General features: G+C 57.0%; 2 protein-coding genes across 4 annotated transcripts; both read right to left on the bottom strand.

Moving 5' to 3' along the window:
* Positions 1–211: 211 nt before the first annotated feature.
* GFUS (GDP-L-fucose synthase) lies at positions 212–5,322 on the bottom strand. 2 transcript variants are annotated; one of them, XM_007113110.4, is made up of 11 exons: positions 5,205–5,322; positions 4,030–4,186; positions 3,600–3,714; positions 2,340–2,468; positions 2,193–2,266; positions 1,862–1,995; positions 1,677–1,741; positions 1,246–1,312; positions 1,008–1,087; positions 698–797; positions 327–495 (listed from the first exon to the last, which is right to left on the bottom strand). In XM_007113110.4, the coding sequence occupies exons 2-11, from the start codon at positions 4,173–4,175 to the stop codon at positions 440–442; spliced, it is 966 nt and encodes a 321-aa protein (XP_007113172.1). In that variant the 5' UTR covers positions 4,176–4,186; positions 5,205–5,322; the 3' UTR covers positions 327–439. The 2 variants fall into 2 exon arrangements, with proteins under 2 accessions (XP_028342034.1, XP_007113172.1); XM_028486233.2 differs by lacking the exons at positions 1,677–1,741; positions 1,862–1,995 and having other exon boundaries at positions 212–495.
* Positions 5,323–6,345: 1,023 nt separating this feature from the next.
* On the bottom strand, positions 6,346–15,992 carry LOC102975562 (zinc finger protein 7-like). Of its 2 annotated transcripts, XM_028486234.2 has the most exons (5): positions 15,616–15,992; positions 15,101–15,227; positions 14,591–14,704; positions 11,880–12,044; positions 6,346–10,190 (listed from the first exon to the last, which is right to left on the bottom strand). In XM_028486234.2, exons 1-5 carry the CDS (start codon positions 15,646–15,648, stop codon positions 9,175–9,177), a joined length of 1,455 nt encoding a protein of 484 aa, XP_028342035.1. In that variant the 5' UTR covers positions 15,649–15,992; the 3' UTR covers positions 6,346–9,174. The 2 variants fall into 2 exon arrangements, with proteins under 2 accessions (XP_028342035.1, XP_028342037.1); XM_028486236.2 differs by lacking the exon at positions 11,880–12,044.
* Positions 15,993–20,698: the final 4,706 nt, after the last annotated feature.

Raw genomic sequence — 20,698 nt, forward strand, 5'->3', positions numbered from 1 at the left:
GCCCTTTGTCCCCACCGGCTGACAGTCCACCTTCTCCTGCCACCTGCCCACACCCCCACCTCTCTGTGTCTCCGGCCACTGCTGCCCTTCCACCCCAGGGACAGTTGGCCACCGTGACCCAGCAGCTCCTGGGGGCTGGCCAGGCTCAGGAGGCAGTGCTGGGGGCGGGGGAGATGGGGGGCTGACACAGAGCTGCCGGGGCCAGGCCTGTGGAAATGCACTTTATTGGCTGCCAGGGATCAGAAGTGTACATGCTCTGCGACTGGCGTCGGGGAGCAGGGTGCCGGGCCTGGCCAGGCCTTGGCTTCCCTGAGGACGGTGCGAACGGTGGCCTCACCGGACAGTTAGCCAGGCCTGCCCCGGCAGGTTCTGAGTGGCCGCCGCTGGGCTCTGCCGGCTGAGCGCCGGGGAGAGGGCGGCACCCGCTGCCGCCGCACATTCACTTCCGGGCCTGCTCGTAGTTGTCAGTGAACCAGGCACAGGTCTCCTGCACGGCTGCAGAGGCGGGCGGGTGAGGCCCAGGGACGTAGGGCAGTCACCCCCGTGTCCTGCCTCCGCGGTGAGGGTGTGGAGGCCAAAGCTGCAGGGCGTCCACCCCCAACTGGCAGTAGGGAAGCTGAGGCCTGGGGAGGGGCGGTGGTGGCCCAACGCCAAGGAGGTGCCAGGCAGTCCCGAGGGATGGGGTGGGAGGGCTCACCCTGCTTGAAGGGCGTGAACCGGAAGTCGGGCAGGTAGGCCCGCAGCTTGCCGTTACTGGCCGTCTTCTTAAACTGCCCGTCCGACTTGGTTGTATCAAACTAGGCACCTGGTCAAGGGCACAGCAGAAGGGACAGCCCGCCCCCCCACCAGCCTGCCCTTGAACCCTGTCTAGCCTTCCCAGGGGGAGCCTCCAGGAGAGAGCAGCAGACACCCTCACCCCCGGCTGCCAGGGCGAGTGTCATGGGTGCGTCAGACCCACAGCCTCCTGCAGGGAGGCCCACGGTCTCCGGCCTAAAACCAAAGGATACGGTGACCTCCCCATGGAAGTCCATGGCCTCCACCACGGCCTCGGCCACCTCCTGGATGGACACCTCATCCTCCTCACCCACTGTGGGGACCGAGAGGCCAACAGCCAGGTCAGGCCTCCTCTGCCTGGACCCGCTGCCACCCAGTCCCACGGATGTCCCCGCTGCCCTGCTCAGCGGCTCTCAGGACAGACGGGTGTCCTGCCCCACTGCAACGGGGGTGGGGCTGCAGGGCACCCACCTGACAGGATGATGGGCTCCACCTCATCGTACTCCCGCAGGACCCAGATAAAGAGCCGGGCCAGGTCCTGGAAGTCAGACAGCCAGGGTCAAAGGCCACAAGTTATGGCCAAATGGGCCCGGGTCACCTCTCCCAAGTGCGCCTGCTCGGCGGGGTGCAGCCCAGGCTTGGCTGGCGCCCGCGGTACCCCCCTTTGGGCAGTGCTTGGCCAGCTCAGGCCCAAGTCCTTTCTCCTGATGAGCTCAGAGCTGTACCCAGCAACTTCCCTGGGGACAGAAACCTACACGGACCCAGCGAGGACCAGTGACTGCTCCCCTGGGGGCTCAGCCTGGACACCCGGCCCTTCCTAGGCTCCCTCATGCCTCCCCACAGCCAGCACGGCAGCTCCAGGAGACGTTCTGGGGAACAGCTCTGCCCCTCGCGGCACCAACCAGCGAGTAGATGAACTGCCTCCGAGGCCTCCCTGTACCCCACACTGTCAAGGCTGAGCCGCGACCTGCGGGTTGGGGAGGGCAGGTGTCAGAGGGGATGTGCCAGCACCGCCCCTCCTCCCCGCCGTGCCCCAGGGGCCCCATCAGGCAGGCAACCAGCTGGGCAATGGGTGGCAGCCACTCACTCTTGGCCAGGTGCACCTTGTGGATGAGGCCAGGCAGCACGTGGCCGTCCTCGATGCTGAAGTTGTCATGGGGCCCAAAGACGTTGGTGGGGATGACAGCGGTGAAGGTGCAGCCGTGCTGCTGGAAGTAGGCCCTGCGGCGGCACGGCAGCCCCGCTGGCGCTCATCCTCGATCACGGGCGAGCCCCACCCCGGCCGAGGCTGGCGAGGAGGGGAGCCGAGCTCTGGGAGCCCTGCCAGGGCTGCCCCCTGGGCCCACCCACCACGGGGCATCTGGGGCCCCCTTCCCCATTCTTGGCTGGCTTCAGCCTGGCATGCGCGGGAAGAGGACCTGTTCTGCACGTCGATCATCCTCTTGGCATAAGAGTAGCCAAAATTGCTGCTGTGCGGGGGTCCGTTGTGAATCTAGGGGAGCAGAGGAGCCGCTGCTTCTCAGCCCTGCCCCCAGGCCAGGCCCCGCCCCGGCCCCGCCCCTCACCATGGTCTCATCGATAGGGTAGCTGGTCTTGTCTGGGAAGATGCAAGTAGACAGACAGGAGACCACCTTTCGCGCCCCCACCTCGAAGGCCGAGTGCAGCACGTTGTCGTTGATGTGTATGTTTTTCCTCTGAGGGGGCAGGGGAAGGGGCAAGGCAGGTTCAGGCCCCAGGCAGGATCCCAGCCCTTACCTGCTCCTCCAGGGACAGAAGTGCGGACACACCCTGGCAGGCAGTACCTGAGCCAGCTGTTCTACCTGCTCCCAGGACCCACCGTCCAGAAACCCCGGCCCCCTTCCAGCCTGTTAGTCCCACCCCCAGGGCTGTAGGAGGGTCCAGGCCTGCCTACCCTGAGGCTGGGGGAGGGCCCTGAGGAGGGGGCCACACCCCTAAGCTCAGGGCCGAGCCTGCCCACAGGGGCTGCTGAGGGCTAGGCAGGTGATGTACGAGCCAGGAGCCCAGGGGGCCCAACGTGGCCCCGCGGCAGGGCAGGAAGAAGCAGCCCCTCCACTCCCACACCCCCAGGAGCTCACCCTGCTCTACTGCTCAGTAGCAGTGAAGCCTTGGCTGGCCACACCACTCCTCCGGCCCCTTCCAGGGACTTGAGCTGGCCAGGGCATTTGGGTGGTCTGGGGAGAGGTGGTGGCCAGGCAGCCTGCTGGGAAGGCTGTCACTGAGACGAGGAGGGCCCTGTGGCGACAGGGGCCCCCAGGGAAAATCTGGTCTGAGCTTCTGCCATCCCAGGCCCCATGCAGGGCCAAACCAGGCCAAGGCCAATTTTAGAGATGATGGGGCCAGCCCTCAGAGGCCCAGCCAGGCAGGGGCAGGGCTGTGGGCGAGCCCAGCTCTCCTCCTGCCCCTACCTCACACGTGCAACCCCTCAGGGCACATGCTGCAGACCCAGAGCCCAGCTCACACACCTCTGCACCCATGAGCGCACCGTGGGCCTGGCTCAGTGCAACTGGACCTCCTGGGACCAGGAGGGTCTGAAGGCCCAGGGGGCAGGAACCAGCCGGGGGGCACACGGCAAACACTGGCTTGTCTCAGCTCCTCCAACCCCCAGGTTAGCTCTGAGGCTTTTCCTATTGGGCCAAATGCCCCCAGGCCCACCTGCATGCCCCTCTACCTACAAATCAAGCGTGGGTCACTGGGGGCCCCTCAGGGACTTCCCGGGGCCGGAACACGAGCTTGGGAAGTTGGCCAGGAAGTTCCCAGAATCCGGGGTCCTGGCTCCCAGCGCTCACTGGGGTCCCCCCACTTACCCAGAAGTCCAAATTGTATTTGATATTCCGGAACAGGCCCCCCACCATCGCAGCCAGATGGATGACATGCGTGGGCCGGACTTTTTCAAACAGCGCTCGGGTCTGCGCAGCGTCCCTGAGGGGGAGCCGGGCCATCAGGGGCTGCTTGGAGGCCCAAGGCAACTAGCACCCTGGCTCACAGCACTGGGGGCAGGAGCCAGGCGGGGCCGAAGGCGGGAGGGTCAGGCCCTGGCTGGTATGAGGGTGCGGCCTTACGGGAAGAGACGGGAGGAAGTTTGCCCAGGAGCAAAACTGCACACACCCAGGCCAGGCCAGCCACCTGGCAGGGATGGCCCAGACATGAGGCTACCAGGCCCAGGAACAGGCCTGGCCCAGAGCCCTCTGTCTGGAGAGGGCATGGTGGGGCTGCTCCAGGGATGAGCCCACTCACGTAAGATCAGCATCCTTGGAAGAAACAAACACCCAGTCCTCTCCGGGCAGCCTGGACCCATCTGCTACCACCTTCTGGATGGCTCTGCCCACCAGCCCAGAGCCCCCAGTCACTAGGATCCGCATGGACCCCTGGGGCTCACCCATGTTGGCTGCACCTGCAGGGCCAAATGGTGTGAGGCTGAGGCCATCCTGCTCCCACACAACACAACCCCACTCCCCTGACATGCCCCAGCCTAGGGTCACTGCCCTTAGTACTGGGCCCCACTGCGACTTCCAAGGGCTGGCCTGGGGCAACGGGCACAGTATAAGCCAGCAGGGCAGGGAGACTGCCCACTGGGGACCAGACAGACCCATCTAGCCTGAGTCATCCCCTCCTCTCAGCCCTGTTCCCCCAGGAAGCCCTCTGTCTAGAGTTGCACAGGGGCCCTAGGGCTACCACCCAGCTGGGAGAGCCAGGCTCTACCCTGCAGGCCCAACCCTGACCCCCACTGGGCCAAGAAAGGGAACATTCGGCTCCCCTCTGGCTGACAAGAGGAGAGGCAGCCAGCCTTGGGGCTGGGGGCTCCTGGCCCAGGTCGTTTGGGCCGCTCCCAGCCAAAGTCCATATGCTACAGACGGGGAAGGGGCGGCGCCTGTGTATGCAGGCCGATGCCCACTAGCGGCCAGCTGGTCCCAGCTAGCCTTCGAGAGCCTGGTTCCTTCTGAGCAGGTTGCGCTTCTGGCTAAGAAATGGACAGGCCTCGGGGCGCCGCCACCTCTGAGGACCGTTCCTGGGGGCTGGAAATCTGCTCGGGCCTCTACAGAACGGCTCTGACCCCAATGCAGGGCCCCACGGGCAGCCCGGACCGGAGGGAACGCTGCCCAGAAATCTCGCTGTTCTCGAGAGCGCGCGTAGCGCGGCAGCAGGCCTCGAGGTAGACCCCACCACGGCCGGGCCCCTCTACGTCCCCCAGGCGCTTCCCACGCCCCCGGGTCCCCTTTCTGGCCCCACCTCCGAACCCACCGCATCTTGCAGCTGGGCCCCCTCCCACGCTTCCAGGCCCCTCCTACGCCCCCAGTTCCTGGCACCCCTCAGGGCCTTCTGGCTGTCACGGCGCACCCAAGGCCCAGGCCACGGCTCGCCACACCACGCCCCCCCGGCCCCCAGGGTCCCCTCGTGCCCCGCGCACTCACCTGCGCGTTACCCGACCTGTCCGGAGAGCGGCTTCAGGCGCCGGCTGAGAGTCCTGCCACGAGCTGGGACTAGCTGGAGGGAGCGGAACCAGGTCGGCCCCTCCCGCGGAACTCTGGGAAATGGAGTCCTGGAGGGGCGCCCCGGGCGTTGCTGGGAAGTGGAGTCCGGCACCGCGCAGCAGCCTGGGAAATGTAGTTCTCTCCGGCTCCGCCTCCCTTGGGCGGACCCCGACCCGCCCTTAACCCAGCCTGGCGCTGGGCGCGAGCCCCTGCTGGGGAGCGTGTGGGCGTGGGAGAGGAGGAGAGGCGGCGCGTCTCCGAAAGCCCGCAAGCTGTGCACCGAGGAGAGGCGGCAGAACCAAACACCATTCTAAAAATGGAGGAGCTGCAACTCCTCAGTGCTTTCCTAGGGAGAACACTGCATTTGTGAGAAACAACTGCAACTCTGTTACTATATTCGGGACACTGAGGGGGCAGTATATAAAATATACTTTAATAAATACATTAAAAAGACAAACACGTTTCAGGAGATTATTAAAAGCAGGAGACCACTTAGGGGTCACTGATGTAGTTCAGGTAATGAGGACTCAAAAGTTTACTGACTTAAGCAACATCGAGGTGGTAGAATTAACGGGACTCATGCTTCACTGGCGACGCAAGTTATGGGGAGGAAGTTAGGAATGATGCCTGGTGTGATGGTTGGTGTTAGGTGTCAACTTGGCCAGGCTGTAGCACCCAGTGATTCAATCAAACACAAATCTAGGTGTTGCCAGTGAAGAGATTTTGTAGATGGTAACATCTTCAATCAGGTGACTTTAAGAAAACGAGACTTTCTCCATAATGAGGGTGTCATCCATTCAGCTGAAAAGCCTTAAGGGCAAAACTGAGGTTTCACAGAAGGAGAGGAAATTCTACCTCAAGACTGACTGGAGCATCAGCTCCTGCCTGTGAGTACCAGCCTGCCAGCCTGTCCTACAGATTTCAGACTTGCTAGCCCCACAATCACGTAAATCAATTCCGTGAGATAAATCTATATCTATATCTATATGCCTGAGTTTCTAACTAGGTCACTGTAAGTACGGTGAGTGGAGTTTTCACCAAGGGAGGTAAAGAGCTGAAATAAAAACAACTGCAAACTGAATCCAGCAACCATGGCTAAGTGAGATTTATTTCTGCAATGCAAGGGATGGTTCAATATTCAAATTTAAAAAATCAACGTAATATAGCACATTAAAAGGACAAAGAGGGCTTCCCTGGTGGCGCAGTGGTGAAGAGTCCGCCTGCCACTGCAGGGGACACGGGTTCGAGCCCTGGTCCGCGAAGATCCTACATGTCGCGGAGCAACTAATCCCGTGCGTCACAACTACTGAGCCTGCACTCTAGAGCCCGTGAGCCACAACTACTGAGTGCGCGTGCCACGACTACTGAAGCCCGTGCGCCTAGAGCCCGTGCTCTGCAACAGGAGAAGCCACCGCAATGAGAAGCCCGCGCACCACAACGAAGAGTAGCCCCCGCTCACCGCAACCAGAGAAAAGCCCGCGTGCAGCAACAAAAACCCAACGCAGGCAAAAAATTTTAAAATAAATAATAATAAAAAAAGAAAAGAAAACAACGCCGTGTAATTGTTTAAAAAAAAGACAAAGAAAAAAATACATGATCATCTCAGCTGATGCAGATAAAGCATTTGACAAAATCTAACACCCTTTCATGATAAGAACACTCAACAAACTAGGAATAGAAGAGAACTTCCTCAACGTAATAAAGGGCATTTATGAAAAACCCACAGCTAACATCATACTCAATGAATGAAAGACTGAAAGCTTTCCCCCTAAGGTAAGAAATTAGACAAGAATATCCATTTTTGTCACTTCTGTTCAACACTGTACTGGAATTTCTAGCCAGAGTAACTGGGCAAGAAAAAGAAAAGGCATCCAAATTGGAAAGAAGTAAATCTATCACTATTCACAGATGACATGAGATATATACACACCTTCTCCTTCAGTGATGGACTGGAGGGGAGGGTCTGATTGCCTTAGCTTCCTCCCGGGTTGACCAGTGGCCACGGGAGGGGGTGCACCCAGACTGAGACCACCACTGTGACTTCCTACAACAGATCCTAGGAAGGGCTGCTGCAAACCAAAGGTGAGGTGCTCTTACAAAACGAAAGGAGGGGATGGATGTGGGATGGGCTGAAACAAGAGATGTTCATTACAATCCACCCCTTGCAAGCCTGATATCCACATAAGCACATTTTCTCAAAAAGCAATTTCAAAACTTCCTCTCAAACCATTCCGACATAATGCAATTATTACACAGCTCTGAAACTACTCCCTCCCCCTCCCCAAAGGAAGACAATCCAGTGTCTGGTTCATTAACTGCATCCTGTTTCACCTAGTGTTTCGGAGCCATGTCGTCTCCTTTATTTCTGGCAAGATTCCATCATATTTTTTGCATCTTATGAACTTAATTTGAATTTAACTATTGCTATCACACACTAGTAGGAAAGAGAAAGGAAATAAGCTTTAAAATGTGACTGTAGGACTTCCCTGGTGGTGCAGTGGTAAAGACTCAAAGTTTCCGCTGCAGGGGGCACCAGGAACTAAGATCCTGCATGCCCCACATGCAGCCAAAATAAATAAATTAATTAATTAAATAAAATATGACTACGACACATTAAGGAAATAAATACGGAAAGAGCTACAGTCTTCGTTAATTAAAGTCTGGGGCAAACTGATTTTTTTCCTCTGTTGGTGATCTACTTCTTTTTCCTGGATGTTTGTATAGTATTTTATCTTTGTGGTTCAGTAATTTCATTAGACTTCGTGTTCTCTATTTTTTTCTTAGCGCACAATCAGGTCTTTCAGTATTGAAATCAGATATTCCTTTCGTTCAGGAAAGTTTTCTTCTGTTACAGCTTTGAATCTACATAGTTTGGGGGAAACACTGTGGGCAACACCCAAGTCCCCCCTTTCCATTCAGTTTACCGGGTTCCTAGAGCACCAATACGAGTCAAAATAAAACTTCCTGTTATATTTTACTTAATTTAATTAATTAATTTATTTATTTAGGCCACACCGCATGGCATGTGGGATCTTGGTCCCCCAACCAGGGACTGGAGATTCCCCTGCAGTGGAAGCACGGGGTCTTAACCACTGGACCGCCAGGGAAGTCCCATAGTTTACTTTATTTTATATCTATATATTTGTATATTTCCTCCAATGATCATGTATTGCTTCTGTAATTAAGTTATTGAATATGTCTGTAGGAAAATGGCTGCAGCTTCATTAGACACGGTGACGCTCAGCCTGTAAGTGGTGGTATGACAAGAATTCAGTGGGTGGTCACAGGACACAAAGGCACAGCCTCCCCCCCTGCCCCCTGATGCTTGGGCAGCATTTGCAAACTAACTTTCCTATGGATCTTCTGTGTTTCACGACCAGTGGCTTCTTTTATACCTGTTGTCTCATATTTCCACCATGTGTTTTAATAGTTTTTAATGTTATTATTGTATAGAAAACATTCATACTATGCAAACCTATTCTGTATGGAAGAACTGGCTGGGAAAAAAGAACAGTTCAAATGACACGCACGCTGAGTGTTTCACACGGCCTGACACAAGCAAAGAGTGCGCGTACAGGAAAGTGAAGCTGAGCAAGTAAAGCCACAGCGCCCGCAGCGCAAGGGCTGAGCTGCCCTAGATGGAACAATCACATCCTCCTGCAACAAATCAGCGTCCGAACATAACAAGCCAGAACCAAACGATGACTAGAGTCATGTGACCTACCCATGCCCTTCGCCAGGTGCTCAGGGCTGCTGTGTGATGAAAGATTGATTATCCAAAAGCTCTGCAGCCCACCTGGATTTCAAAGGCGTTTAGAACCCACCTATGAGGCAAACAGAGACAAAGACCTACGTTTTAAGTTTTAAAAATAAAATCTAGATGCACTTGAAAATAGCGACTTTCAAACCATCAATTTGTCCAAGAAGTGCCACAGCCACGCGGAATCCAGCAGGCTACCGGGGCGGTGCCCGCCGGGGCAGGCAGGCCTGGGCCACCCCCCTGTCGTGGGAAGGACCCGAAATGCACAAGGTGATCGCGGGTGGAGAAACAATCCGGCCCCTCGTGCTGGTCTCGCTCTGGCACTGCTCCACGTGCCCGGGGACATCCTTCCGGGGTGCTCCTTGGAGTAGCAGCGAGCCCCAAGCTCTCCCCTCCAGCGGCTGCTTCCAGAGCCGAGCTTACAGAGGCCCACGCTGCCTCGCCGCACAGGTGTGACTTCTGGTGGTTCCGAAAGCTGGACTTCCAGATGAAGCTCTTCCCGCACCTCGAGCACCGGAACGGCCTCTCTTGGGTGTGGATCCGCTGGTGCTGGGCAAGGAGGGTGCTGTAACTGAAGGGCTTCCCGCACCACTGGCACCCGAAGGGCTTCTCGCCGCTGTGGACGCGCTGGTGGCGGTGCAGCGTGGAGAGCCGCGTGAACGCGCGGCCGCACTGTTCGCAGGTGTGCGGCTTCTGGCCCGCGTGCGCGCTGCGGTGCTGCTCCAGGTGCGAGCGCTGGCGGAACGCGCGGCCGCACTCCCCGCACGCGTGCGGCTTCTCGCCGCTGTGTGTGGCCCGGTGTCTCACCAGGCGCGAGAGGTACCGGAAGCTCTTGGCGCACGTTTCGCACGTGTGGACTCGCTGCCGTTTCGTGTTTCTCTCGTGGGTCCCGGGGAGCGGGCTGCAGAAAAGTTCGGGTCCCCACTTACCACCTTTCTGTGAACCTTCTGCTTTGGAGGTGGTCCAGTAGGTTCTGTGTGGTTGTCTCTCCTGGAAAAGGAAGTTCTCAAGGCTCCCTAGCCTGCCCTCGTGCCCGGCGGCTTCTCTGCAGACCAGTGTTGGAGGCCCACCCCCTGAGAAGCTTCCAGATGCTCCTGGAGGCTCTGAGGCTTGAGTCGTTTTCACCCTCGCCATCACCTGCTTACGCAAAGACCCCCGGCTGGAATCTGAAACGAAGAGAAAGGGCCTGTGTGTTACTCTGTTTGAGAAGGTCCACCTGGGGCCCCCTCCGTGCCCGGGAGCACGGGCTCCACGCGCCAGCCCTCTCCGTGGGGCGACTCGCGGGTGACCCCAGGTTCACTGGCTGTGCTCACGTGCTCACCTCCTCCACGGACCTTCCCCTCCTATGTCCCGTTTCCTCCCCGCCTTTTTTTAGTGGAAGCTTGTAACTGGCGCTGCCAGCACACTATGCCAGGCCCCCTGCCTCTCTCGGCTTTCGGCTTCGCTGCAGCAGACAGCTCTGCAGAGCTCTGACTGCCGGTATCCTCTGGGGCACAGGTGCACCTCAATCCTCCAGAGCTCTGTGCTGCCAGCCCACGCTGCGTGACAGGTACCGCCCCAGGGGTGGGAACAGAGGACAAGTGTCCCATCTCCCTCACTCTGATGGACAAGCCCAGATGCCTCCTGCAGCCTCTCAGCGGTCACGGTCCTGGAGCTGTCGTGCTCCACACGCTTGCAGGGGCAACTGTACACTGACTTTGCTCTCCTGTCTCTCTTCCTGCTCCCTCTCGCCTGCTTCCAAAATGGCTGCCTTCCAAATACACCATCTATACCCCAAACTCTCAGGCTCTGTGCTCAAGGGGACCCAAACTACAGTGACTGGTCCTGGGCGGGGGGGGGGACCGCAACCAGGCCCCGCTGCTCAGAGGCCCACAAGCCTCTAGTGCAGGGCTGGGGTGAGAAAGCTGGCGCAGCATCAGGAGGCCAGGGCCTTTGCGGCAGTAGTTGGAGACAGGGCAGCAGGAGCGGAGCGCAGGGTTACGTGGTGGTTCTTGCCCTCTAGCCATGTGGGGCAGTGGTCTTCGGGAGGCCCATGGGGTCGCCTGTCCTTTGTAAATGTCCTGCACGGCACTGAGAATGACAGGCTCAGGGCGGCCACCCCCAGGGGAGGCCAAGAGCCACAGGCCTCCGTAGCTCTTCTAGAGCCTCAGCTCCCCACTGTGGCTGTGCTGAGTGTGGGGCACACGCTCAGCCATAAGGCCAAACACCAAGGCTTCTGAAGACACAGGCTGGCCCATCGCCTTGGTGGAGATTAAGGCCCGGAGAGGAGCGAAGCAGGACCCTGCGGCCCAGGGTGGGGCTACTTGGCGATGGGTAATCGATCACGGCGTGCCAGACAGTGAGCAGCTGGCCAGGCTGCTGCTTGACTTCTAGAACCAGGAAAGGCCAAGAGATGGGGAGGGGAAAGCTAAGATCAGCCACCATACTGGAGAGCCCAATCCCTCACCCAGATCTGGGCCGTTCTCAGGCCTGGGGCCGCCGACGAAGGGGAGGCTGGGTCCCCCTGAGATAAGCCTCCTGCACGTTAGCACAACAGATACTCTCCTTCCCAAAGAGCTGAACGCTGGGAAAAGAGGGATGCCCACACCCGGAAGGCTGCTGGATGCAGGACCTGAGCCGACACTGAAAATACAGCCCCAAAATGCCATCAGCGTTGGGCATATGAAAGCTGGGGGACAAAAGGGGTGGGGGCCCAAGTCACAGACCCACTTGCAGGGCCTCATCGGGATGGAAGCACTTAGCAGCGGGGAGGACCCTCTCACCAGTCTCCTGGCCTGAGGGGTAAGAGCCATTACGTCGGGAAGGGCCAAGTGGAAGCCCCAGAAACTGCCCCCAGCCCCGGCCAAGGTCCTCACCCGCAGCTGTGCTGTGCGCACGCGGCCACCTCAGAGGGATGCAGGGACGGTGGCTCCACCACAGCCCCATTCGGTCCACCTGTGCGGCCCATGCCTGCTGCTGGGAACCACTGGGAGCTTGCCCAGGTGTGGGCTTGGCTTCAGCTGCTGGGCCAGACGCGGCGCCTGTGGGGGGCAGAGCAGCAGCCCCTTGCACTCGGGAAGGGACCCTCAATTTGGCAAAAGCGTTCATCCACAGCGGGCCGGCGGTCACCGTGATGACCTCATGCCTACCGGATGCAGCGAACGCACTGAAGTGTTACACGCTCCAGATACCCTAGAAAGATGCCTGCACGGCAGAGGGTGGGGCAGAACCTGCAGAGGGCCGGGGCCACGTCGAGTCTATGGCGAGAGGCCCAGGTGACCTCGCCCTCCTCCCTCCGGGAGAGCAGCGCACGCCACATGGGGGAGACTGCTCCCACCTGTCGCTGAGTGACCCAGAGGCTGCCAGTGTCGAGCAGGGCCTGGAAAAAAGCCAGGGCTCTGCCTCAGGTCCCGGCTGTGAGGGGACAGGAGCCACGGGACCCTGCGTGGAGTCCCTGGCCAGCTGTGCCACGCAGAGCCCTTAGATTCTGGGCAAGGACACACTTGCCATTTCAAGTGTGATGTGCCGCTGGGCTCTGCAGAGACCAGACAAGGGACAGAAAACGACCATGTGGTCAGAGCAGCCACCAGCAGGCAGGTTACAGGCAGGTGCATCTAAACAGGCCTGGCAGGTCCAGAAGACAGTCCCCGGGGCCTCCCTGGGACCCCAACAACCAGGTGGTCCGGGGCCCACTACCTGCCTGGGCGGGCTCCAAAGCTGGCCAGGGGTGGGCCAATCTCCCGGGGGCAGAGCTCAGGGCACGGGGCCTGCTCGCCAGCTCCGAGGTGAGGATGCAGGTGAATCCCAGGGCAAGGTCACACCTGGGGAGAGGCGTGCGATGGACGGTATACAGATCCACTGTGGGGAAGGCGCTCAGGGATCAGGGGGCAGGACGGCCTGTCCTGTGGATATCAGCTAGCCTCTGTCCTTGGTCACCAGAGCTTGAACAGGTGAGCCCATGGGGAGAGGGGCCCCAGTGCAGGGAGGGGACGTACACAGCTCCCTCTCGTGGAGGCCCCTCTAGCTGCTGTCCCCACTGAACGGGTGACCTGTCAAGCAGCAAAGGCCGAATCCTCAATGTGAAACCTGCAGGAGACTGACCAGTGCTTGTTAAGTTAATCACACAGGACCTTCCATCCCGGAGGAGACAGTGGCTGGTCCCGACCAACACTGATGCCTACTCCAGACCCAGGTCTGCCTGAAGCACCTTTGCCAGCACCCTGCTTCTAGGGTCCACCCCGGGTTTCTGGACGTCGGAGGCACAGGTCACAGCTTTAGATCAAGGGATCCATTTTGTGGCAAAGGAGATAAAACAGGAGGTACAGGGCCTCCAAAAACACTGGTCCTCCCATAGATGCATCACTAGAGGCAGCAGCCTGATGCAACCTGGCAAGGTTCTGCTGAGGAACCAGCTGTGCCCCTCCCTGGGGGGGCACAGGCACTCAACCAACGGCAGGTGTACAAGGAGCCAGGGCCATCTGCCCCGGGACCCACATGCGGCATTTTTGCTTCCGCTTACTAGGACCTTTGGCTCTGCGACAGAGACTGCGTGGCCTGCAAAACCTGAGACACTCTCTGTCCTACGGCCCCGGACCTCCGAGGAGGGGAGAAGGGCTAGGGGCCGGGTTCAGTCCCCAGTGGCCAGTGATGTGGTCAGTCACACACATGCAGCGGGGCCTCCATAGCAACCCTACGCTAAGGGGTTTGGAGAGCTTCTGGGTTGGTGACCACGGGGAGGTGCTGGGGAGTGAGCACGGCTCTGCACCCCTTCCCCAGACCTCGCCCTGTGCCTCTCTTCCCCTGGGCTGCTCCCGAGTGGTGTCCTTTATAATAAACTGGTAACTCACCAGTAACTGTTAACTACAGTGTTTCCTTGAGTTCTGAGCTGTTCTAGCGTATTAATCAAGCCCAAGGATGGGGTCGTGGGAACCTCCAATCTACAGTGGGTCGATCAGAAGCACAGGTGCCAGCCTGGCCTTGTGATTGGCACCTGAAGTGGGGGCGGTCTTGTGGGACTGAGCCCTTCACGGGCAGGGTCTGCGCTAACTCTGGGTGGTCAGTGTCAGAACTAAATTGTAGGACACCCAGTTGATGTGCAGAGAGGTGGAGACTGGTTGGTGTGAGGAACCCCCCTACATTTGGTGTTGGAAGCGTTGCTGTGAGAAACAGAGAACAGAAGTTTCTGTTTAACGGCAGGTGAACAGACATGTCCTGATGGTGTGATGGTCACCAGCGGGCCACTGCCACACATGGCCAGCAGCCATTCTTGGAGGCTGGATGTCTGACCCAACCAACGTTAAATATTCTGGCTTTCAGGCCTGTGCCAACGGCATCATTTGGAGCCTGAGACCCACAGCGCGGAGAACCAACCCCGCCCCCAACTTTCAGGACTTGAGCCAAGAGCCTCCCCGCAACTTTGGCCGGTTGGGTTGGGTTTTCGGTTCCTTGCAATTGAGGGTTCCGACTGATAGCTCGTCCCACGGGGACGACCGTGTGACTGTCCTTCTGTCTGACCGTTCACGACACTGGCTGTGTGTACTGAGCATATATACTGAACAATCTGAGGCCCGCGGCACCCCTCATTCACCTGTGCTGGGGTCTCCCGCGGTCTCTCCTTCCTGGGCCCGCAGCAGGTCCGAGCCCCAGGGCTCCTTTCCTTGCTCCAGCTGGGAGATCAGATCTGGTTTGGATCCTGGAACTCCTGCCGGAGAGGAAATGGGTGAACTGAAGCACTATGGCACCCTTGGCTTCCTGCCCCAGGGGTAGCCTGGGACTGGGGTTTAGCTGGACCCAGGATGCAGGCTTGGAAACAGGGGGTCTCCCCAGGAGGTTGAGGGGGACAGGGAGCAGGGCAGGGACGTGGGCTCAACCGAGGTCCACAGCTGTGAGAGAAGTGGACACTCTAGTCACCCAGCAGCAAAGTGCTGGGAAAGGCCCTGCCCCGGGGATGGGTCCAGAAACCCCACCTGTCCCCTGGGCCTGGGAGCAGAATGTCCTGGCTCTGGTCCTGGAGTCACAGCCAGCCTGGCCCCTCTGGGATCCCACCTGAGCTCTGAGTGTGGGCAGGGGGTGGGGAAGAGGGGCTGAGACACCTCACCCAGGGAGGCCAGGTTCCTGTAAGTCTCCAGCATCACGTCTCTATACAGGGCCCTCTGCCCCGGGTCCAGACGTGCCCCTTCTTCCTGGGTGAAGTGCACAGCCACGTCCCCAAAGGTCAGCAGGCCCTGAAACAACACTGGTGCTGCCCGTGGGGTCACCACCTCAGGACGGGGTGGGGGAATTCAAGGTGGGGGAGGCAGAAGCAGGCGTGTGGGACCCCTGGATCCCGTCCCAGGTACGCTACCTGCCAGGGGACCCCTAATGACAACTCTCAACCCAACCTGTCCAGCTGGCTCTATTTCTCTCCACCCTCCATCCCCCCACCTGCTCGTACCGTCTCCCTCGGTGAGTGTCCCTCCCCAGCCTCAGGGAGGCCCCGGGGGAAAAAAGGGGAGGGGCGAGGGACGCCCCAGTGAGTCCCCTCGTCCTGGAGAGAGTCCCAGGTGCGGCGGGCTCCGCGGAAAGATCTTCCGGGGGGCAAGAAGCCCAGGTCCGGGGGGCAGGCGCACTCACGTGGGGCCCGGCAGCCGGGGAGCTGCCCGCCATGCTGGCTCCCGGTCCCTCCGAGGCGAGGGCAGAGGGCTGCGGAGAGGAGTGCCGGCAGCGGAGGGCGGCGGGTCCGGACCCAGCCCCGGCCCTTCAGCGGCGTCAGCTACGAGGCTGGCCGGCACGGGTGCCTCCCGGGGACGCCGACGCTCTGCGTTGACGTGAGGACCCGGGCGCGCGGGTCAATCCATAATAAAGCAGGGGAGCTGGGTGGGCGCCGCGCGGGCAAGCGGGAGAAGCCCACCCACCACCACTCCGCCCGGCCTGCCTGGGGCGAGGCTACAGCTCCCGAGCTCCGCGGTTCAGCGAGGTCGGAGCGGCGCCACGTGCGACTCACCGCCGAAGCCCCAACCCCGAAAGAGGCCGACCCCGCCCGCGCACGGTGGGCGGGGCGGCTCCCGCCCGGCTCCTCCCCCTCTTTGTCTCTGCAGGCCCGCCCCGCCCCGCCCCCGGACAGGTTCTCAGGCCCCGCCTCCTTCAGGCCCCTTTCCTCCTCCCGGGTTGCTCCACAGGCACCATCCCCTGCAGCCCCTCCGCGCGTGCGCGCCCAGGCCCCGCCTCCTTCGGTTACTTGCGCAGGATCACCTGGGACGCTTGCAACAGGCACAGGTTTCGGGTTTTGCCGAGGGAGTTCTGTTTCCGTGGATCTGAATGAACTTGGGAATCAACTTGAGACTCTTTCTAAGGCAGACTTAGGAACCTGTTCCGGACCCTCCTGTTCCTAGGACAGTCCACCTCCCCGCCACCGCCTGGCGGGTGCCGCCCTGGGCTGCGACCTCGGAGGGCCTGATAGTCACACACACGGGCACCTCTGTCTCCCAGGATCTGGGCTTGGCTGACACAGCTCTGTCATTTTTTTTTTAAATAAATAAATTTATTTATTTTTGGCTGCATTGGGTCTTCGTTGCTGCACACGGGCTTTCTCTAGTTGCGGGGAGCGGGGGCTACTCTTCGTTGTGGTGTGTGGGCTTCTCATTGCAGTGGCTTCTCTTGTTGCAGAGCATGGGCTCTAGTAGGCACGCGGGCTTCAGAGGTTGTGGCGCACAGGCTCAGTAGTTGTGGCGCATGGGCTTAGTTGCTCCATGGCATGTGGGATCTTCCTGGACCAGGGATCGAACCCGTGTCCCCTGCATTGGCAGGTGGATACTTAACCACTGTGCCACCAGGGAAGCCCTATATAATTTTTTTATTGTACATCTTTATACTCATTAACTATAACTTATGTTTTGTTTTTTTAACTTCAACTTTTATTTTGAAATAATTTTAGACTCACAAGAATTTGCAAAATACTACAGAGAGGTCCCATGTTCTTTTCATTCAGCTTTTCCCAATAAAAACATCTTACATTGTCAAAACCAGGATATTGAGGATGGTATAAACTCATGTACAGACCTTAACCGATTTCATCAGTTTTGCACGCACTCTTTATTTTGGGAGGGGGTGTGTAGTTTTTTGAAATTTTGTCACATGTATGGATTCTTGTAACCACCACCATAATCAGGACACAGCCCTGCTCCATCACCACAAAGAAACGCCCTTATGGTACTTCTGTATAGTCACACCTCCCCACAACTCTAACTCCTGGGAACCACCCTGGGTCTCCATCACTATGATGTCATCACCGCAAGTGTGTCGTATAACTGGAACCATACAGTATGCAGCGTTTTGAGACTGGCTTTTTCACTCAGTATAATGCCCTGTAATCCGCCCACGTTGAATCAAAAGTTTGTTCCTTTTGGTTGCAGAGTTGTTTCCCACGGTGTGGATGGACCTGGGTTTGTTTGTTCATTCACCTGTTGAAGGACAGTTGGCAGTTGTGAATAAAACTGCTATGAACATTCAGGTGCAGGCTTTTGTGTGAACATACCTTTTTTATTTTTGTAGGATAAATACCCAATAAATGCAATTGCTGGGTCATGTGGCAAGTATATGATTAACTTTACAAGAAACTGCCTCTTTTCCAGAGTTCTTTTTTATGTTCCCACCAGCAACGTAGAAGTGATCCACTCCCTTACCAGCATTTAGTGTTGTCACTATTTGTAATTAATTTTAGCCATTCTGAGAGATGTGTTCTGATAGATATTTCATTATGGGTTTAACTTGCATTTTCCTTTATGGCTAATGATGTTGAATATCTTTTAATGTGCTTATTTGCCATCAGTATATATATATTTTGGTGAACTGTGTGTTCAAATCTTTTATCCATTTTCTAATTGAATTATTTGTTTTCTTAGTGTTAAGTTTAGAGAATTCTTCATATATTCCAGATACAAATACTTTGTCAGATATGTGATTTGCAAGTATTTTCTCCCAGTCTGCAGCTTGCCTTTTCATCCCCTTAAGAGAATTTTTTTTCTTTTCTTTTCTTTTTTTTTTTTTTTGTGGTACGCGGGCCTCTCACTGTTTCCCCCGTTGCGGAGCACAGGCTCCGGACGCGCAGGCTCAGCGGCCATGGCTCACGGGCCCAGCCGCTCCACGGCATGTGGGATCTTCCCGGACCGGGGCACAAACCCGTGTCCCCTGCATCAGCAGGCGGATTCTCAACCACTGCGCCATCAGGGAAGCCCAAGAGAATTTTTTTTTAAATATATTTATTTATTTATTTTGGCTGTGCCGGGTCTTAGCTGCGGCATGTGTGATCTTTAGTTGCAGCATGTGGACTTCTTAGTTGTGGCATGCAGGATTGAACCTGGGCCCCCTGCGTTAGGAGGGTGGAGTCTTACCCACTGGACCACCAAGGAAGTCCCCTCTTAAGAGAATTTTTTTTTTTTGTGGTATGCGGGCCTCCCTCTGTTGTGGCCTCTCCCGTTGCGGAGCACAGGCTCCGGACGCGCAGGCTCAGCGGCCATGGCTCATGGACCCAGCCGCTCCGCGGCATGTGGGATCCTCCCAGACCGGGGCGCGAACCCGGTTCCCCTGCATCGGCAGGCGGACGCGCAACCACTGCGCCACCAGGGAAGCCCAAGAGAATTTTTTGAAGACCACAAAGATCTGTGGGTTGTGCAGAGGAAGTTGAGCAGTGGAGGCACTTAGGTATGGAAAAAAGATAAATTAACTAACGGGTCAGATCTTTCCTGCTTTTCTTCCCATTCCAATCTATGATTCCAGCAGTACTCAGGAATTAATGCAGTACTTGCAATAGTGGCTGAGAAATATTTTGTAATATTAATTCACACTTCTCTTGAATTTGTATATAGGTAGGTCTAGATGAAACACTCGTTTGACTTAAGGAAAGGACTGAAAAAAAGAAACTTACCATCTTAGGCACTGATTTAAAAAATTACCAAGGGCAAGCAGGTGCTACTGGCACTGACGTGGTTAGAGAAGGTAAAGCTGTGTAGAAGTCAGAATTTTGGCCAAAAATCTAGAAGCATTTTTTTGTGTTATGTGTCATGTCACTGGGAGACCTGACCTCAATTGTGCTGATCATGATGACATTCTCTGGAACAATCAAAAGATTATATGCAAGATTCTCTGGATCCACCCAAAGATGAAACATCTTGGAAAAACACGTCACATATGACCTTGTAACTGCCCTTGGACAGTGATGGGAATGCTGACTAAGTGCTTTAAAGAAAGTAGATTTAATTTAGATTCTAGAAGAACCTAAAAAGTTAAGCAAAACAACGTAAGGTTCTCAAATAAAGAGCAAATCTTGGTCTTGAGTAGAAAATGAAATTTCTCTTGACTTTGCGCCACCCATAGGTATTTGAGAGGGACCGTTGCTTATTAACAATATTGACGAAAGTTTAACAACAAAAAAATACAAGTTTGGCTGTTTTTTTTTTTAAACAATTGATTAGCCGACATTGATACGTTATTATTAACTGAAGCCTCCATTGAATTGCTTTTGTACCTTTGTCAAAAGTCCGCTGGGCATATTTGTGTGGGATCTGTGCCTGGTTCTTTATTCTGATCCACAGACCTAGGTGTCTATCCCCCCACCAATGCCACACTGTCCTGATTACAGCAGCAGTACTGTAGGTCTTAATTATCAGGTGGTGGTCCTCCCATTTTATTCTTCTTTTTCAAGAATTTTTAAGCTATTCTAGGGCCTGTCCTGTCCATATACATTTTAGAATAAGCTTATCTGTGTCTACTAAAATTCTTTCTGGAACTTCGATAGGAATTGCAGTAAACCTTTAGATTAATTCGGGTAAAATTAACATTTTTACTATCTTGAGTCTTCCAATCCATGAACATGATAATGTGTCTCCATTTATTTAGTTCTTCTTTGATCTCTTTCATCAGCATCTTTTAACTTGCAGCATACAGACCTTGTCCATGTTGTGTTAAGAGACATCCCTGTCTCCTCTCAAGCCTCCTCCTCCAAGAAGCCTTCCCTGCTGTGCAGAGGTGTGTGTGTGCTCCGGGAGGCGGTCAGGAGCACTTCCTAAGGGCCCAGGGCCCCTCTTTGGCACTGCTTATTGTAATGACCCCCTTGCTTGCTCCTTGCATCTCACCCCCTGACAGAGCTGGCGCTTGTGAATACTGCCCTCCCCCAGGTCCAGCTGGACTGTGTTTTGCTCGGCTTTGGGTTTGGAAATTGGATGCATGCTCTTCCACCCGGAGGTGGGGGGGGCGGGAATCAGCGGGATTTCCCGCGACTGTCCCTAGCGGCCATTCCTGCTCCCGCAGGACCAAACGCACGGCCAGGGCAGGAGCGAGGCCCTCGAGGCGGTAGGCCTGGCCACTCACTAGCTGTGTGACCTCGAGGAAGTGACCTGGCTTCTCCAGCTTCAGTCCCTGGTCCGTAGAAGGAAGATGCTGGAGGACATTCCTCGTGGGCTTGAAGTGAGCCTCTGCGGAAAGGCTCGGGAAGCGCTGCCCGCCGCGGGAAGGAGGCGGAAGCCCTCGGCGGCCCGCGCCACACCAGGCCTCGCCTCTCTGAGGAGCGGCCCTCGGCCCGTGCCCGAAGGCGGAGGGAGGGGCGCACGCCCTGGGGCCCGGGGCCGCTGGGCGCAGGGAGCTCCGCCTGGTTCTCAACGCCAGCATTTACAGCTCCCGGGAGACACACCCCTGGTAGCCATTCACACTTGGCGGGCAGGCG

This window comes from Physeter macrocephalus, unplaced genomic scaffold (assembly GCF_002837175.3).
Source record: "Physeter macrocephalus isolate SW-GA unplaced genomic scaffold, ASM283717v5 random_744, whole genome shotgun sequence".
Classification (NCBI taxonomy): Eukaryota; Metazoa; Chordata; class Mammalia; order Artiodactyla; family Physeteridae; genus Physeter; species Physeter macrocephalus.

Bases quoted from the DNA above. Each gene is read 5' to 3' on its own strand.
- GFUS (XM_007113110.4), bottom strand. From the start codon at position 4,175: ATGGGTGAGCCCCAGGGGTCCATGCGGATCCTAGTGACTGGGGGCTCT. The intron at 3,715-4,029 runs GTGAGTGGGCTC...GCTCCCCCTCAG, and splicing joins TCCAAGGATGCTGATCTTAC to GGACGCTGCGCAGACCCGAG. The intron at 2,469-3,599 runs GTAAGTGGGGGG...CTGCCCCCTCAG, and splicing joins AATACAATTTGGACTTCTGG to AGGAAAAACATACACATCAA.
- LOC102975562 (XM_028486234.2), bottom strand. From the start codon at position 15,648: ATGGCGGGCAGCTCCCCGGCTGCCGGGCCCCAC. The intron at 15,228-15,615 runs GTGAGTGCGCCT...GTGTTGTTTCAG, and splicing joins CCCCGGCTGCCGGGCCCCAC to GGCCTGCTGACCTTTGGGGA. The intron at 12,045-14,590 runs GTGAATGAGGGG...TGCCCCCCACAG, and splicing joins CGCGGGAGACCCCAGCACAG to GCGCCGCGTCTGGCCCAGCA.